We start from the raw sequence: 19,458 nt of genomic DNA on the forward strand, positions 1-19,458 counted from the left end.
GTTCAGCAAAAAATATCAACTTGTAAACTCCTATGGGCCTGATTTGAACATATCAGGCAAAGGTTTGGCTCACGCTGAATATGCAATTGGGTGACTGGCTGCTCCTGTCATAATATGATAATCCACTAAATGACTCAAAACATGATCAATACTAAAGCAGCACCGAAAGTAACAACCCAGTGATTTATTGAAACTGAAACATGTCCTGTTTATCTTCAAAAGAAAAAACGTGATTGGCATACTCGGGCACCAATGAAAAGTAAGACCAACCTACTGCTTTCGGAACCCTGTTTATAATTGGCCCACCTCGAGTTCTGTCACAACTTCCATGGCAACGGCCCTCAGACCCGGAAGTTGTTTTCGCCGCGAAAAATCAACAGCTCTACTTCAGAGCGGTTGACATTTATTGAAGATATGTCTAATAAAAAGCAGTTCTTATTGGACTAAGCTGGACTAAGTGGCACAGCTGAGTGGATAGAAGGTTTACCCGTACGCGTGCGGTGTGCTGTGGTAGAATGCGCCGGAGAACCGCGGCTGTAAGTGTGGAAGTGAAGCAGGTGATCGGAGCTCTGTGCAGACTGCTGGCGGCCGCCGGCCTGGAACCTGTCCCGCCACCGGACAACTTCCGGCGGGCTAAGTTCGGCGGGGGACCCGAGGTGGTACGTTCCTGGTCGGTTGGCACTGTCATATGGAGGACTTAAAATGACTTAAGTATAAATAAATAAATGCATGAATAAATACAAGAATAAATAAATGCTTAAATAAATGTATAAATAAATAAATACAAGAATAAATGTATAAATACAGAAATTAATAAATATAAGTTATAACTCAACAGGACATCATTAAATAAATGTATTTCTGTATTTCTTCATTTATTTATATCTCTATTTATGTGTCCACACGTATTTCTTCATTTATTTATGTGTGACATTTATGTGTCCCTATATTCAAATGAGCTGGGCGGTCCGAACCTCATTGTTGAACAGGATTGGTCAAGTCGGAGAGCAAGACAGAAGCAATCGATCCCTTGCACTTGGACCTGTAGACGAACAGTGTTTATTATGCATTCTTGTCTGTACATTCTAAATACTACTGTTGTTGAGTCACGGAATGTAATTTAAGGATGTTTTCAGCCGAGAAGTTAGTAGTTTAAGCATCAAATTTGTGGTCGGTTTATCGAGATTCAGCCTAATAAGGATATGCGACGGAGATTTGAGGTCCTGCTCGCGGGACCTCTGAGCTCCGGGCGCCGAGAGCAGCCTGATCTCGGCAGGACTTTTTGAAATGCTCCGCTGGCTCTGACGTCTCCGTAGCGGCTAAACATGAGATATAATTAGGTTTGGGAGGATCTAAAGAGCACAAAGAGTTTATTATTTATTAAAAGATAACGTTACGTCAATTTGACTCAGGGTTAAGATTCATAACTTCATATTGTAGCGACCCTGGGTCAGGAAAGCTACGAGACGTTGTAGTTATTACCGTTTATTCGTAGCCTACGCCAAACGACAGGGAACACCGCAACATATTCTACTCCACTGCAAAGTATTTTACAGTGAATAATTGGAGTAAATTCATGAGCAAGAACAGTTGATGTGGTGACGTCACAAGACCAGAAAGACCGTCCTGCGTCCTCGAGAGTCTGGACTCCCAAGACCAGACTCCAAAGGAACACGAGTCTGTACTCAGTGTACTTGGAAATGATAAACGGCTCAAGTCAAAAAGCTGTCTAGTCTAACTTCTGCTAACGGTTAGCTGAGCGAGCCAACTTCAGCTTCATGTGCCAGGCAAAAATAGTGGAGCATAACACACCAGGTGCATCAAACTCCTGTGACCAATCATGCTTTAGACAGAGGTTCGGACCGCCCAGCTCATTTGAATATACGGACACGTAAATGTCACACATAAATAAATGAAGAAATACGTGTGGACACGTAAATAGAGAAATAAATAAATGAAGAAATACAGAAATGTAGAGATATATTTATTGAATGATGTCCTGTTGATTTCTAACTTATATTTATTAATTCCTATATTTATTAATTTATTTATACATTTATTTAAGCATTTATTTATTTATTCCTATATTTATTGATGCATTTATTTATTTATACTTAAGTCATTTTGAGTCCTCCATACTGTCAGGGTGTAATAATGTAACTATTTATATTTTTTAAAGTAGGTTCTTCTTACTTTAGAAGTTTTCTAAAATAAGACTACATGTATTATTTTTTGACAGCTGTAGTATTTCTATTTTTTTAAACTCTAAAGTAAGACTACATGTATTATCATTAGTCGACATCTGTAGTATTTCTATTTTTTAACTAAAGTAAAACTACATGAATTATTATTTGACAGCTGTAGTTCCTAGTTACTTAAACTGTATTAGTTAGCTATATAAAGCCTACATCAAACTATATAAAGCTGTTTTAATTTGATGATGATTTCTTATTGCACAATAGCCAACCAAGTCCTTGCATACTGGAATGATGAATTATTTTCATGGGACAGCATGTGACAATGATAGTGATACCAGTAAAACACCAATGAAATCAACAGTGTCATCTTAAAAAGGAGCAGAGTGTTGGAGCACTTTTTTTAAAGCAGCACATGCTCGTGTCTCATCTTCCTGCTTGCTGTTGTTTCCCAGGAGGACCAGTTCTGGCAGCTTCTCACCAGCTTCATTCAGACATCTAGCTTTGTCTCCCAGGAAGCCGCTGCACAGACAGGAGGAGGTAAATCACCTTGATCCATCTGTTGCTGTAATGCTGTTTGTCAAGGACTTCCAAGGAGTCTGTTCTGTGTCACCGTCTATTCTACATCATATTCATCTTCATCATTATCATCATCATGTGACTCTTGTTGATCATGCACCCACATGTTTAAACCTTATTTAACTCCGCTGATTACCACAGCACAAATCGATTACCATCTGTTAGTGGGGATACAAATGGTGTGTTTTGTTTTCTCCATTTATGTTTAGCTGGAGAGAACAGAAAGCTGGTGGAGGCAGGCCTCTGGCAGACTGGCTACCATGCAGACTGGATGTATGCAAGTTGGGGAGGAAGAGGAGGAGAGGAGCAAGGGAGAGTATGTAGCAGAGACCTCCTCCTGGCACTGGGTTGGCTTCTCGCGACAGGAAAACTGGAGGAGCTGCTAACCTGGCGAGTGCAGCGGCTGGACAAGACCCTGCTCACGCCTCCACCTGTGAGTATCCCACCGCATTAAACCTCATTATGTTTGAGTGTATTAGTGTATTAATGTCTCTCCGTCAGGTTAACCCTCAGCTCCCCAACAAGCTTCCGTCAGATTCTGCATCTCTGAGGAAACTACACTGGCTCATTGGTTGCCTGAGATGCCAGGGGCGGACCCTGCTTTCCATGCAAGAGGAGCGGACTCACTTGCTCCACGCTGTGAGAGACATCTCGTCTTTACCAACCTTTCCACATGTCGTTCTGTAAATATAATGTCGGGAAACATTTCTTGGGATAAAGCAAATTAAAACGTTTTGCGTAGGAAGTGTGCAAATGACAGAAGTTTCCATTCTGAACCGGAGCCAAGACCGTTTCTCCTCAGTAATGCAAACATCCCAAAAAACAGAATAGGCACAGACTGTTTAATCCCTTTAGGAAATCGGGAAACGTTTTTATAGTACTTAGGTAATTGATATATAGGTGTTAAGTTCTATGAAATCCATGTTTTTCTCAGGTTTTCTTTGCCAGGATTGCCTCTTCTGTACCCTCCTCCTCCTCCTCTGATCAAAGCTCAGCTGTGCTAAGGGAGGTAAGGGAGTGCGCTGCCGTTATTAAAAGGAAATACCAATAACATGTTCTGCCTTAAGTTAGAGTTACATAACTGAACAATTTCCTCTCTGTTTACAACCACGTGTTGAATATGTTCTATCTTGCCACAAAATCATGTTATCTTTGCCAAGAAAATAAAATGTTTGTGTGTCATCTTCTTCATTGTTTTACTTGACACTTTTATTGGGGTCATGTCACGATGGTGAAGTTTGATTTGATGGCTTACTTAGCTCAATAATTAAAATTGAGTGCAAACTGTTTTCCTGTAGTTGCAAGTTTGTTTTGATGCTTGTTTATTTTCTTAATTTTAAAGTAGTTTTAAATTGTGTGTGTGTGTGTTTGTGTTACAGGACTGTGTTTGTGTGCAGCAGCTCTGTGACCTCCTAGAAGCATATCTGAACTGGAAACGGGTGGAGAAAGTCTTCTGGACCTGGATGGTGAGTGAGACCCAGCTGCACGAGTTCCAGCAGTGGCCCGCTTCACACCTTACATCAGCACGCGATGTTGGTTTATCGGATCACAAGAGGAAATGACCGCAACGCCTTTTCCTCCAAGTGAGGAAATAGAATATTGACTGTACGCATTATATGGGGGAAATTCCCCCCCCCCCCTAAAAAGTTGGCACTTGAAGATCCAATCATCACCAATGACATGCAAGAGTGACGGTAAAACAAATTGACTGGTCAGAGTTGTCATATTGACATTTAAGCTGTGTTGATTTAGCCAAAAAAGCATGAAAACATTCCACCTTTTTAAAAGCTGCTCATTGCCTTTTGAGTGGTAAAGTTAATTACATTTTTTTTTAAATTTAGTCAGGTGCGATTGGCTCAGCACAAATAAGTAAATGAGATTTTCTGAAGCACAAGCCGGTTAAAACCTACAACACACGTGGTGTTTATCTGCATGTAGAGAATGGAAAGGAGATCCGATAAGTGGACGCATTCTAATGTCGGCTGTGAAGTGACGGGCTCAGAGCTGTCCGCCAGTGCCATTTATTGGGATTCACAAGTCCTTCTAAGTCTTTGTAATCAAAATAGTAGGTACACATTCCTTCATGTGCCCTGACGCAAACATTAATAATGCAATTTTTATGCAACATGCAAATTCGTACCAAAGAGTATGTGTGACTGGAATTGGACACTGATATATTCTTTTCTTTGACCCTGTACGATTTATAATTACCAGCTATCCATGTGCCTAAAAATGTGTGTGTGTGTGTGTTTTCTAGGACAGTGTGTTGGATTGCCATCTGACGGATGCTGTCATCAAGAAGTCTACACACGATGCACCCAATGGGAGCGCAAGAGTGTGTCGTCACGGAAACCAGGGACTGGGGAAATTGGAGGAGATGCTGTTGAGGCTGCCTCCAGGACAGGTGTGCAACACACATACACACACACACACACGCTATGAACACTACATTTTATGAGATTAAGAAAAGACAAACCAGTTGTTCATTCATACAGATATCTTTGGGTAATAGTGATCATTTCAGGGGAAATGCAGTTGTTGAAAAGTGAATGAAAAAAAGATAAAGTATGTGATTGAATTAAAGGAATACTTAAAAAAGAAAAAGGGTGATTTGTCATAAAGCTAAATTATCCAAACTCGTTTATTTACTATTGTTTGTACAGATGCAACAAACATTGGCGCATCCCAAAAGAGAATCTTCTTTTACGGACCTCAAGGATGCGTTCGTTGCATGTCAGCCAAACTAAATGAGCTCTAAAACTGAAGATCTAACCATCCATCCATCCATTCTCATCCGCTTATTCCGGGGTCGGGTCGCGGGGGCAGCAGACCCAGCAGGTTGACCCAGACTTCCCTCTCGCCCGCGACACTTTCCAGCTCATTCTGGGGGATCCCGAGGCGTTCCCAGGCCAGCCGGAGATATAATCTCTCCAGCGTGTCCTGGGTCTTCCCGGGTCTCCTCCCAGTAGGACGTGCCTGGAAAACCTCTAACGGAGGCGCCAGGAGGCATCCGAATCAGATGCCCGAACCACCTCAGCTGACTCCTTTCGATGCGAAGGAGTAGCGGCTCGACTCAAGCTCCTCCTGATGTCCGAGCTCCTTACCCTCTCTCTAAGGCTGAGCCCGCCACCCTACGGAGGAAACTCATTTGGCCGCTTGTATTCGCGACCTCGTTCTTTCGGTCACTACCCAAAGTTCGTGACCATAGGTGAGGATTGGAACGAGACCGACCAGTAATTGAAAGCTTCGCCTTCGGCTCAGCTCTCTTCACCAAGACAGACCGGTACAGCGCCTGTTTTACTGCTGCAGCTGCACCGATCCGCCTGTCGATCTCCCGCCCATCTTACCCTCACTCGTGAACAAGACCCCGAGATACTTGAACTCCTTCGCTTGGGGCAGGCACTCTGTCCCCACCTGGAGGAGCAATCCACGGTTTCCGGCAGAGCACCATGGCCTCAGATTTGGCGGTGCTGACTCTCATCCCTGCTGCTTCACACTCGGCAGCAAAACGCCCCAGTGAGTGCCGGAGGTCATGGTCTGAGGATGCTAACAGGACCACATCAGGCGATCCCAAGACCCCCAAACCTGACCTGCTCCACCCCCAGGCTGCGCCTAGATATCCTGTCCATGAAAATCACAAACAGGACCGGTGATAAAGGGCAGCCCTGGCGGAGACCAACACCCACCGGGAACGTGTCTGACTTACTGCCGAGGATGCGAACACAGCTCCTACTGCAGGCGTACAGAGACCGGATAGCCCGTAGCAACGGGTCCGGAACCCCATACCCCCGCAGCACCCCCCACAACAATTCCCGAGGGACCCGGTCGAAAGCCTTCTCCAAGTCCACAAAACACATGAAGACTGGTTGGGCAAACTCCCAGGACCCCTCGAGGACCCTTGCGAGGGTGAAGAGCTGGTCCACAGTTCCACGACCGGGACGGAATCCGCACTGCTGGTCTTGAATCCGAGGTTCGACCAGCGGTCGGAGCCTCCTTTCCAGTACCCTGGCATAAACTTTCCCAGGGAGGCTGAGAAGTGTGATTCCACGATAGTTCGAGCACACCCTCCGGTCTCCCTTTTGAAAATGGGAACCACCACCCGGTCTGCAAGTCCAAGGGCACTGTTCCTGACCCCCATGCCACATTGAAGAGGCGTGTCAGCCAAGACATTCCAACAATGTCCAGCGCCTTCAGCCTCTCAGGTGGATCTCGTCCCCCCGGCGCCACCAAGGAGCTTTTTAACAACCTTAGCGGCCTCTGCCAGGGATATTGGTGCGACCCCCCCCAAGTATACAGGCACTGCCCCTCTAGAGGGGACATGTTGGCCGGATTTAGGAGTTCCTCAAAGTATTCTTTCCACCGTCCGACGATGTCCCCTGTCCGGGTCAGCAGCTCCCCCCCCACGCTGAGAACAGCCTGGGGTAGACCCTGCTTTCCCTTCCTGAGCCGTCGGACGGTTTGCCAGAACCTCTTTGAGGCCGACCGAAAGTCCTTCTCCATGGCCTCCCCGAACTCCTCCCATGCCCGAGTTTTTGCTTCCGCGACCGCTGCAGCCCTTCTGGCCCGCCGGTACCCGTCAGCTGCTTCAGGAGACCCCTGGGCCAGCCAGGCCCGGTAGGCCTCCTTCTTCAGCTTGACGGCTTCCCTGACCCCCGGTGTCCACCACCGGGTTCTTGGGTTGCCGCCGCGACAGGCACCGATGACCTTCCGACCACAGATCCTGTCGGCCGCTTCCACAATAGAGGCTTTGAACATGGTCCACTCGGATTGCATGTCCCCAACCTCCCTCGGGATGTGTGAGAAGTTCATCTGGAGGTGGGAGTTGAAGACCTCCCGGACAGGGTCCTCGACCAGACGTTCCCAGTTCACCCGCACTACACGTTTGGGCTTGCCAGGTCTCTCTGGCCGACTCCCTCGCCATCTGATCCAACTCACCACCAGGTGGTGATCAGTTGACAGCTCTGCTCCTCTCTTCACCCGAGTGTCCAAGACATACGGCCGCAGATCAGATGATACGATTATAAAGTCGATCATCGATCTCCGCCTAAGGTGTTCTGGTACCAAGTACACTTATGAACCACCTTATGTTCGAACATGGTGTTCGTTATAGACAAGCAGTGGCTAGCACAGAAGTCCAATAACAGAACACCGCTCGGGTTCAGATTGGGCAAGCCGTTCCTCCCAATCACTCCCCGCCAGGTTTCTCTGTCATTGCCCACGTGAGCGTTGAAGTCTCCCAGGAGAACTATGGAGTCGGCAGGCGGTGCCCTCTCCAGGACCCCTCCCACCGACTCCAAGAAGGCCGGATACTCTGAACTGCGGTTTGGTGCATAAGCACAAACCACAGTCAGAGCTTTACTCCCGCAACCCGTAGGCGCAGGGAGGCGACCTCTCGCTCTCCGGGCAAACTCCAACACGGCAGCGCCAGCCGGGGGCTTGTGAGTATCCCCACTCCCGCCCGGCGCCTCTCACCCTGGGCAACTCCAGAAAAGAAGAGAGTCCAACCCTTCTCCAGGAGCTTGGTTCCAGAGCCAACGCTGTGCGTGGAGGTGAGCCCAACTAGATCTAGTTGGTACTGCTCCACCTCCCGCACCAGCTCCGGCTCCTTCCCCGCTAGCGAGGTGACGTTCCACGTCCCTAGAGCTAGTCTATGTCGCCGGCGATCGGCTCGCCCAGGTCCCCTGCCCAGCCTGCCGCCCGGTCTACATAGCACCCGATCTAACCATATTTTCTTATAATCAGTTAATCAGATTTTCTGAGAAATTTGAGTCTTGCGCTTGTACTTATCAATTTAGAAGACGTCGTTGTGCATCACACTATCTTGATATCTAATTTCATCACAATATGATTTGGTTAAAAGGCGATAAATCATCATGTTGGATTATAGCCCAGCCCGATCGTAGCGTAGCATCGGCCAGCTCTGACCAGGGTCTGACATCTACTCAGCTCTGATCCATAGACTCTCATGCAACTGAGTAACAGTGATACTCGTTGCCCAGAAAGGTTGGTTTCTATAACAACAAACAACAAATGCAGTAGATCGCTGGAGATCTTGGCACACTCAGCACTTTATTTTCCTGGTAACTTTAACCTACTGGAAATGTACTTTGGTCACTGCCTTGTGTATATATTTTGTTTCCTCTGTATATTTAGTATTTTAGTATTGTTATTGTGTTTTATTTTTATTTTCTATCAATGCTCTAATGTGCACCCGCTGTGATCCTGAAATGTCCCCACTGTGGGACTAATAAAGGAATATCTAATCTAATCTATAATGTTACCTTTCTAAGTAAAGACCTGTGGGACTAACATTAGCAGAGTAGTGCTAGCACTATGCGATGTTAGCTACTGATGATATGATGCATGTCTACACCTGCTGCTTTTTCTTTTTAATGATTGTAACAGTGAATAAAGAGGAACAGAGTTGTTCCTTCATTTCATTGTCTTCTCTCTGGATCTCCAGGTGATGTGGTGGTTCAGTTTTACACGGTGATCTGTAGACTTTAGCTTCTATCTTTTGTTGTTTTCACTGCCGAGTCAGTTTTACTTCCTAAATATATCGCATATACTTCTAGTCTGCTTCTCTCTGATATCGCTTTTTTGTTTCTCAAAAAACGACATGATATTCTCAGGAAGTCCAGTTAGTGACAGTGTGGATTACAGGGTAACGTAGCTCTGATCATTTATTGGAGTAGTAGCAGTGGGCGGGGCTTACCGAATGGACAGCTGTCAGCATTGGGGACTAATTTTAGCTCACTCTTTAAACTATAATTAATATGATCATAATATTTTGTACTAGATACTTTGACCATAGTTCTAGTATTCTTGTTTTCTAATGATATTTGTGTGGTGTATGTTCCTGTCTTATGCCTCAGAAAGGCCAGAGGAGAGGCAGAGGGGATGCTGAGGACGGAGGAGGAAGGAGGAGGTCGCAGGGTGGATCGGACACCTCTTGCCTCCCTCCTCTTCTCTCCTCTCTCTGCTGCCAGCCCTCCCTCTCCCAAGTCTACCGAGCCAGGCTCCAGACCGGGAGGCCAGTTCGACACAGCAGTCAGCCAGCAGAGGGACCTGGCGGCGGGACCGAGACTCCGGACGAGCTCCCAGCGTCTCAGGCTGCCCAGCTGCTGCTCCAGACAGAGGCTCTGCTGCTGGAGAGGCGGGACAGGCAGAGACTGGCGAATAGGACCCAGCTGCAGGAGATGATTGGCAGGCTGGACGAACTGGTCTTAATACCACCGCAGACTTTTATTTAATCCTCAAAATGCTCATTTACTAATTCAGAAAATAAACACTATATGGATTTTCATGTTTTAGTTTGCCAAAGATTCACTCGACATCTGGATGGAAACCAGATAGATTTTTATAAAAATTGATGATAATAACTTATGTCTTTTTTTTATTTTAACAAAGGGCTTTTTAAACAATCTCACAGAATACAATCACATTCCTAAATTATGTGCTCGCCTGGGTGCGCGGAGCTTGCTGTTATGTGCGCCTGCTGCCAGTCTGACTCCGCTGTTTTGGGTTAACCACTTGTATGCCAAATCTTTTTGTTTTGTTTTTTGAAATTAACATTCGGGGCTTTAGCCCCGGGTTTTTTAGCCTAGGGACGCCACTGGGGTGAAGTAGCGCGGGGATTGAACGCGGCGCCTCCGCCTGTTTCCGCCTGGTCGATCAGCTGTTTGGCGGCTTTTTTTTGGGGGGGGGTGCGCGGGTGCGCGCGTGCAGTCATTTACTTTTGTTTTGGGGGACTGCAAATGTGGAGTACGTGTGATCGAATACAATATTGTTGACAACACCAAAAAGCTACCCTTATACTGGAGCTGCGAGCGTGGAGTGGCACTTTATGACATTGCGTAATCACTGCCAGAAAGCAGGTCGAGTACATCCGCCGGATGTACCGGGCGGCTCAATAATCTTACATAGCGGAGTTATTTCCCTACAGACCCCCGATGGCAATATCAGAGACGCAAATCGTCATATTAAAAGTCATTGTAGCGGCACAATTTTTTTCAAGCTGTTATTTTAAGGTCCAAAAGTTACATAGTGGGGCTTTAACACGAACACGAGACAGAAACGACATGTCGTTGTGCAGATACGATCAATAACAGACGGCCGTTTAATTTAATAAAAGAACAAGGTGTGTACACGTATATTACTTCTGTTGTAATCTGGCGCTATTGAGAAAATGACAGGGGGGTTATTACAGGGGGGCGGACCGTGGTAGGGGAAACACTGCATTGTATAAGACATTTTCAAAATGTCTTATAGGCTACAATTGATTTTGGGAAACACTTGCCACATGACTAGCCTAGCTTAGCATAAAGACGGGTAAACAGCTCCCCTGGCCTGATCCAGAGTAAAGTAAATACCTGCAACACACTGACATTTTCATTAATTAACATGTTTCTCCTTGTCTTCAATCCATACATGAATCAAACTTTAAACAGCTGTTTCCCACATTTTTTAAGACTTAATGGTTGCTAATCTAGGCTAAACACAACCTGACTCCAGATCAGTCCTTAATGCTTAATGACATGAGATGTGTATCAATCTTCTCATCACCCTCTTCGAAAGTCTCTCAGTATGTTAAACCACTATTTTTTAAGTGTATAATATATTTATTTGAAAGCTAAATATGTCTTTAAAAATACATATAGATGACTAAAAAGAATAACAATAGTATTACATTCAGCCATACAACTGAAAGAAGCCAGACACAAGTTGGTCATTGAAAACATAATTTGCATCTCTTCATTCATCAAATTGAAGAAGAAAAAAAAACATTTTTTTCCCAGCATTATAAGATATTGAAAGTGCTACAAAAAGTCGGAATAAAATGTTAAGATGATAGACTAATAATACAGCAGGTGTTAATGACTTGATTTGTACAATATTTCCTTGTCTCACAAACTGATGGACTAAGCAAAAGCCCCAGAGACCCGGGATTATCCTTTCAAAAAGCTTTTTGCCAGTGCAGGAAGCAGAGAGGAGGGTGAATTTGACTGTAAAGAGTAAATGATCATGAAGAATTCACCACCAGTAGTTTCTGCATGTAGGAGTTGAGCCACTTCTGTCTTTCCATGGAGGTGAAGAGTTTACTCTTCTCTCTGAAGGCCGCGTCATCCGCCACCATGTTCCTCTTCACCATACCGGCGCCCTGAGACAACCACTCGCCGGGCCACGCCCTCGCTGCGCTAGAGAAACGCAGACCAAAGACCTCAAGATCAGTGACTAGAAAACAATCCAGGTACCAGTCTCCACACTCAATATATTACTCACATTTTTTTTCTTTTCTCATGACACATGGAATCATAGTTTTAAATTAAATTAAAATTATTTACTTTAAGATCAAGATGAAAAAAACAAACACTTCCCCCGGTCTTATTGTGCACCTATTTCACAAAAGGAATAAAAATAGTTTATTGTATTTTTCTATAAAAATCGAATAAGTATTTCTGATGATGTGCTTACGTAAGCTAATACCAAATATGCTCCCACCATATCATGAAATCCAATCATCAATCCATCTGCAACTTTTGGCGACAACTGAGGTGTGTGAGGAGCCACAGTCCTCAGAACTCCAGATCGGGATTGCCCCAAAGTCTATCTGCCCACTTTTTACCAGTCCAATCAAACGAGAAGGATTGGATTTAAATCTGAAAACTGAACTCTAGGTTTCAAAACAGCAGTCCACAAACCAACGGGTGACATAATGCCAACTAAATCCACTTCTTACATACATTGACATTTTGGAAAATACACATATTCGCTATCATTCTGAGAGTTTAATAATATCAATACCACTTTAAATTCAAAATAACAGCCAGCAACAGGTTATCATAGCTTAGCATAAAGATTGGAAATGGAAACGGCAAGCCTGGCTCTGTCTAAAATTAACAGAATCCACCCCTGCCAAAATAAGAGTTACATAACAGTTATATTTTACAATTTGGTTTTTCTGCTAATTAAACACAATATGATATGTGAACTTAATACCCCTGTTTCCAGTCTTTCTGCTATGCTAACCATCTTCTGGGTTGAACTGCATAGTTAGCGCACAGATTTTTTTCATAACTCTCAACATAAAATGGCCCGTTGAATTACATTTTTCCGAAGAATAAAAGAGGACTTGAAATCAGAGTTAGGCCAAGTATCAGATGGACAGGAAAAGGAAAAGACAGCTAAAAGTGCTGCCAGGCAACGGCTAACGTAACTACCGGCGCACATATTGCTACTCCCTTTTATTCCCCCTGAAGGGTTATTTGGGAGTTTTTCCTGATCCGATGTGAGGTTTTGGGGCAGGGATGTCTATGTGTACAGATTGTAAAGCACTCCGAGACAAATTTGTAATTTGTGAAATTGGGCTATACAAATAAGCTGAATTGAATTGAAATTACTCGTTGCCGCAACACCTTTGACATTTTCCCTCCCTTTGCAGTTACCTCGCCTCTGCCTTCTCAGGGGCAAACAGCCACGTCCCCTTCATCAGTCTTGCCTTGCTATCAGCTCCGAGGCTGGGCGCTGACACCATTTGAATACTCCAATCACGGAGAGAGATGGAGGGGAAGATGACCTCCCAGTCGTCTCGTTTCGGTTCCTCTGAATCCTCAGATCTTCTAAAAATCAGATCATATTAAACTTAATTATTTCTTGAGAAACATATTTGATTGCTTTGCATGTAGGAATATCAAAATAAGAACAACATAAGGAGAAAATAAAGTTAGTTCTCTCAGTGATCTGTAATTATGGTACGTATTCACTCATATTTGCTGCTGCCTTGATGACATTTTGTGATTTCCCACCTGAGTAGTCGAGGTTGAGGGAAGCCCGATATCACCAAGGTCAAACCCAGAATGCAAAGCAATAGGAAGGACATACGGGGGATAGCAGGCAGCTCAGACATCCTAAAAAAAACTAAAGAAAGAAGAAAAAAAGATAGTGCCTTAACAATGCAAGTTAACTGAATAGTATATTTACAAACCGATTTAACAACAAAATAAGAGAGAAATAACTATTAAAAAACCTACTATATAGTATGATACATACTATATATCTATCATAATACATATTAGTATGTTTTCTACAATTCAAGGCGACCATATTGCGACCATTAACGTTAGGATTCTTTCAATTACAAAGTAATTCTGTATAATGCACTTTCTCAACCATGTGGTTGATGTCTTGTTTTTTGTCACACTTAGAATACAGTATATTTTAAATGAAATAAAATAGTCTTTGAATATGTAATAATTTCTATGTAATCCACTTGGAGCTCTATCAAAGGTCTTTTAAAATCAAGAACAGAAATCTACCAGGAAATTACATTGTATACACTCCAATACAGAGTCTGTAACAAATCCTAACACCCTTTAAAAATCCTCACTTTTCTTTAGTATTAGAGTAGTAGAGGTTTAGTATGCGCTCAGTCACAGTCAACGAGACACAATTTGTCTATTATCTTAAGACTCTTGTGGGAAGAGAAAAAAAACACGAACAAACAACACAGCTTAAAAATAAAATGAGCTTCATGCAAAGTTGTTGGTAGTCCGGCTGATTTCTTACCTGCTTCTCAGGTGGATGAGTTGTCTGTTGAAAGTTTGTAACAGCAAGGAACCTTTCAGGGCTCAACTTCAGAGGTTAAAGGTCACGCCCCACAAGCAGAGATTTGTTCCAGGGCGAACAACTAATTGAAGAACTAATTAAACAACTAAACTAACTGTATGTGCAGTTAGGTACTTTCTGTTGGTTGCCACGTATTTCTTCTGCCTTCTGTGAATAGAAATATATTTGGATAAAAACTTGAATTTACACTTTTTTGCTGTGTGTTTGGTTTGCTGGTTGCTTCTGGAAGTCGCTGTGCGCCGTCGACGGTAGTTGAAAAGCATCGGATTCTTGACGTAGATAGTTATATACCCTGGACTGCAGTGTTTTAATGCCCCTTCCCCCTAAGCCACCCACACATATCCGCAAGCATACACACCTTTCACCAGATCAAACCAACTTTGAGTTTAGTGTGCAAGAGGGCAGCTCTAGTGGAAGTGCTGTTAGCTTGTTAGTGTCCTATTTTTTTTAGTCATGTTGCTGTTGTGGAGAGCCCACCATCTTATTACTGAATATCATTGTGTGTGTGTGTGTGTGTGTGTGTGTTCATACTGGCAGGTTGAGCAAACAATTGATGCTTCTCTAAAAGACAAAGGCATTAGGCCTATTGTCGTATTACTTTTTCTGCCAAGATGTTGTCTTGGCAGAAAAAAAGTTATTTATGTGGGGTTGGGGAAATGATCTTAAGTGAAAATGAGACAACAAAATCTTGTGAAATAAATAGTCATAGTAAATTCAACCTGCAATAACACTATGTTGTCAACTATAAGCTTAAATTAGCAAACTTGTGAGCATACAGCTACTTATTTATTATAATTGATTTGGAGTTGTGTTTGATTCCACCTTTTAACGGTTATGGAATGAATGGCCTTCTTTAAGGAGAGTTGCTTCTGCAATGAGGTCCGTCAACAAAATGTTGCCGAATTGATGGTTCCAGTTACAATAAAAATGATTTATATAAAATATACAGCCAACACAATTAAAAATTGAATCACACTATTAATTATACATATTATATCCAATGGAACAGAGATCCAGTGCCTACCCCCTGGCAGACCGACGTAGATCTCCTGAACGTTCGCCTTTTTCAGCTTTGTAAGCTTAAAGTCAAAGACCCCTTCCTCCTCTTCTAGTCCATCAATTGGACAATAGCTTGTTCTCTTGTTCCTTATCACTTTCTCCATGTTAGGTGTTGGTCAACCCAACCCCCGTCCATCCCTGATCAGTCCTCAGGCCTGAGTGTGTCCTCTTATCTGCTCCATTCTCCAGGTTGCTTACATTAACCTTTTTGGTGGGGGCTTGATGTTTTCTGGATTCCTTCCACAATCACTTAATATCTCCCATAATTCTAAATAATACATTTGAATATTACATACAGTGTCATTCATTTGATATCAAATAATCCATCCAGAGTCTTGACCTTCCAACTTGTAAACTCATTGTAATACATAACCGCAATCGCTAGGAGCGCCATTCAACCATAAAAACGCGTTCTCACAAACACAGGGATCATTATGGAAGCTACAACCATGCTAACGGCTTGTGAAACTGTGCTTGAGCTTAAAGAGTAACTGCACAGTCAAATGTGTTGTTGAGTGTTTAGCATGTTGATGTTTAGCGGGTATAACATAAGTTTAAGTGGTAGCATGCTAACACTTGCTAATTAGCACTAAACACAATGTACAGCTGATGTTATTGTTTTTTAGATATTCAGCCATAAACCAAGGTACAGTACTAGACTAAATTAATGTTGACCTGATGATGGTGCTAGATGAGAGAACAGCGAACAGTAGACAATTCAACCGAGATGGACCTGTGAATAAAACCGTGTGCCTTTCAGCTCAGCTCCCACCCCTAACCCAAAGCCTTGTGACAGCAGCTCCCTGCAGTGTTGGAATCAATACAATTTATACCCAATCACACACTTTTATTTGCATCTGCGGCAAGTATCATAGTAAAACTATTAAAAAATACTGACATGACAAGTTTATGTACTGTTGAAAGTTAAACTAAGAGAGCGACTTCATTCGCTGCTTAGGTAGACTCCGCTGTATCTTTACATAGTAACTAGTACATAAAGCCATTTATCATTTGCATGGCAATTTTCCAGGACTTCCCCATTCTTAATTGAACATATAAAGGTATGAGTGGTTCAATAGTTTTTTCAACTGGGGGAATGGTAGTCACTGAGCAGACAATGGTGTAAAAAACTAATGTTACAGACTTGAAGTTCATCCTACAAATGTGTTCACTGCATCTAGTAGACACAACAATGATGATTCCATCATGTCCATACACATCATCTCAGCTTACCACTTTCTCTAAGACAACCTCGGTGAGAACATCTGTGGACTAAAAGCATCCGTAGATGCTGAACATAGACACCTTGTTAGTATATCAAACATCAGCTTTATAGGAAGTGATGGGAAAAAAATGTGATGTGTCCATTCACAGAAGTATATTTGATATCTTGCTAGAATGGGAACAAGATAGAAAGTGGTGGAGAATCGGAGGTTTGTCGGCAGGCAGGAAGCTTGTTACCATTTAAGTACCTCATTATGGGCCTTGCTGCAAATAATGACCCGCAGACAGGAAGCAGCTGGCCTTAACAATGGCTGTGCGACACAATGATGTTACAGAAGATAACAAGCATCACACACAAAGTAGCGTCACCTCATGGTACCTGTATTCTCATCAGAAACACCGTCAACTCCCACCGAACCGAACTGTTTGAAATGGCATTTAATGAATGACTAAATTCTGGATAAACTTGAGTTCATCGTGGTATTTTGATATTAAAGATTGTTGACAGCTCCGGCATCAGCATGGACTGGTAATACCATTCATTTCAAACGAGTCGAACGCGATAAGGGCTTCAGTAAATTTGAATCAAACTAGCTTCTCGTTTCCACATGGACCATTTAGTGGCAACATTATGATTACTGCACAGTGTTAGCTGGAGGCAAAAAGGGCAAATATGAATCACCTCTGAGTAGTTGGCTAAAGTTACACAATTGATAATGTCATCTTGCTGTGTCGTTCGGTGCCAGGATCGATGATTCAATTCAGTTCAATTCAGTTTATTTGTATAGCCCAATTTCACAAATTACAAATTTGTCTCGGAGTGCTTTACAATCTGTACACATAGACATCCCTGCCCCAAAACCTCACATCGGACCAGGAAAAACTCCCAAATAACCCTTCAGGGGGGAAAAAAAGGGAAGAAACCTGCAGGAGAGCAACAGAGGAGGATCCCTCTCCTAGGATGGACAGATGCAATAGATGTAATGTGTACAGAAGGACAGATTTAGAGTTAAAATACATTCAATGAATATGACAGAGTGTATGAATAGTTCATAGTAGGCATATTCCACGATGGAGACCTCCACGATCCATCAGGCAGATGGCGGTGGGGAGGAGGAGGGCGGAGTCTCAACAGGACAGTGGCGTAGTCATGAGCAGGAATTCCACGACCCAGACGATCCATCAGGCAGATAGGATCTATGCCGTCTCATAGGGTCCGATGACCCCATGAGACGTAAAGTCAAAAGGACTTCCGGGGAGAAAGCAGAGTTAGTAACGTGTGATTGAGAGATGAAAATTCATCCTTAAGGAGAGAAAAAGAGGAGATAGGTACTTAGTGCATCCTACAACTTCCCCCGGCAGCTATAAGCCTATAGCAGCATATCAAGGGGCTGGACCAGGGCAAACCTGATTCAGCCCTAACTATAAGCTCTGTCAAAGAGGAAGGTCTTAAGTCTACTCTTAAACGAGGTGACTGTGTCTGCCTCCCGGACTGAAATTGGAAGCTGGTTCCATAAAAGAGGAGCTTGATAACTAAAGGCTCTGGCTCCCATTCTACTTTTTAAGACTCTAGGAACTACAAGTAGTCCCGCATTTAGTGAGCGTAGCTCTCTAGTGGGGCAATATGGTACGACAAGCTCCTTAAGATATGATGGAGCATCACCAATCAAGGCTTTGTAGGTTAAGAGAAGAATTTTAAAAGTGATTCTTGATTTTACTGGGAGCCAGTGCAGAGCAGCTAGTGCAGGAGTGATGTGATCTCTTTTCTTAGTTTTAGTGAGAACACGAGCTGCAGCATTCTGGATCAACTGGAGGGACCTAAGAGATTTATTAGAGCAGCCTGCTAATAAGGAGTTGCAGTAATCCAGTCTCGAAGTAACGAACGCGTGAACCAATTTTTCTGCATCTTTTTGAGACAAGATGTGCCTGATTTTTGAAATATTACGTAGATGAAAGAATGCAGTCCTTGAGATTTGCTTTACGTGGGAGTTAAAGGACAAGTCCCGATCAAAGATAACGCCAAGATTCTTTACAGTGGTGTTGGATGCCAGGGCAATGCCGTCTACAGAATCCACATCACCAGATAATTGATCTCTGAGGTGCTCAGGGCCGATTAAAATGATGATGCATATATATATATATATATATATATATATACATAAATATATACACATAGATATAATATAAGAAAAAATGTGATTTGAGGCTCTGGCGAGCTACAATATCAGCAAAGCATTTCAGTGATGGAGAGAATATGTTATGCTACAGTTTAGCTTACCTTCGGTCATGGTGATTAGCCATAACGCTGAGCTGAGCTTACACAGAATGATCAACTGTAAGAAATCTCTGCAACTCTTATTATAAGAAACAAGCCAACAACAAAAAAACAAGCCAACAAAACGTTCTGGCCAGTTAACATTTTTTTAAATAATTATGTGTCTCCACCTAAATCGCTCCTACACACACTGGTCATTTTGCTTCATCCAGTGTTCATCTTCTGTACTGCCAGCTCTGCAGTGACACAGAGACGTTTAAAATTGTTCCAAATTTCACCTGAATGAATCAGAGCTCAGCCACATTGGCTTGGAATGAAAACAAAGTTTTTGGCCAAAGATATCCGAACACCGCTAGGTGGGGTTAGCTAGTCGCCTGAAGTCTTATTTGATTGTGCAGGAAGACCAACCCAAACGTTGGTCTTATTGATGGCTTCATGACTGATCCATAAAGCATTTGTGAATTGTTGTTTGACATTGGAACCCTTCCTGAGATATTATAC

General features: G+C 43.2%; 2 protein-coding genes across 3 annotated transcripts; one reads left to right on the top strand and one right to left on the bottom strand.

The window, feature by feature from the left end:
* The first annotated feature begins 353 nt into the window (after positions 1-353).
* Positions 354-10,080, top strand: tedc1 (tubulin epsilon and delta complex 1). Of its 2 annotated transcripts, none has more exons than XM_056426030.1 (8): positions 354-659; positions 2,651-2,735; positions 2,984-3,207; positions 3,276-3,413; positions 3,709-3,783; positions 4,154-4,240; positions 5,032-5,178; positions 9,650-10,080. In XM_056426030.1, exons 1-8 carry the CDS (start codon positions 516-518, stop codon positions 10,025-10,027), a joined length of 1,278 nt encoding a protein of 425 aa, XP_056282005.1. In that variant the 5' UTR covers positions 354-515; the 3' UTR covers positions 10,028-10,080. The 2 variants fall into 2 exon arrangements, with proteins under 2 accessions (XP_056282005.1, XP_056282006.1); XM_056426031.1 differs by having other exon boundaries at positions 354-536.
* A 790-nt stretch (positions 10,081-10,870) lies between these two features.
* On the bottom strand, positions 10,871-19,441 carry pth2 (parathyroid hormone 2). The gene is made up of 3 exons (XM_056426033.1): positions 13,580-19,441; positions 13,220-13,393; positions 10,871-11,971 (listed from the first exon to the last, which is right to left on the bottom strand). The coding sequence occupies exons 1-3, from the start codon at positions 13,678-13,680 to the stop codon at positions 11,797-11,799; spliced, it is 450 nt and encodes a 149-aa protein (XP_056282008.1). The 5' UTR covers positions 13,681-19,441; the 3' UTR covers positions 10,871-11,796.
* Between the last annotated feature and the right edge of the window lie 17 nt (positions 19,442-19,458).

This window comes from Pseudoliparis swirei, chromosome 11, assembly GCF_029220125.1.
Source record: "Pseudoliparis swirei isolate HS2019 ecotype Mariana Trench chromosome 11, NWPU_hadal_v1, whole genome shotgun sequence".
NCBI lineage: Eukaryota > Metazoa > Chordata > Actinopteri > Perciformes > Liparidae > Pseudoliparis > Pseudoliparis swirei.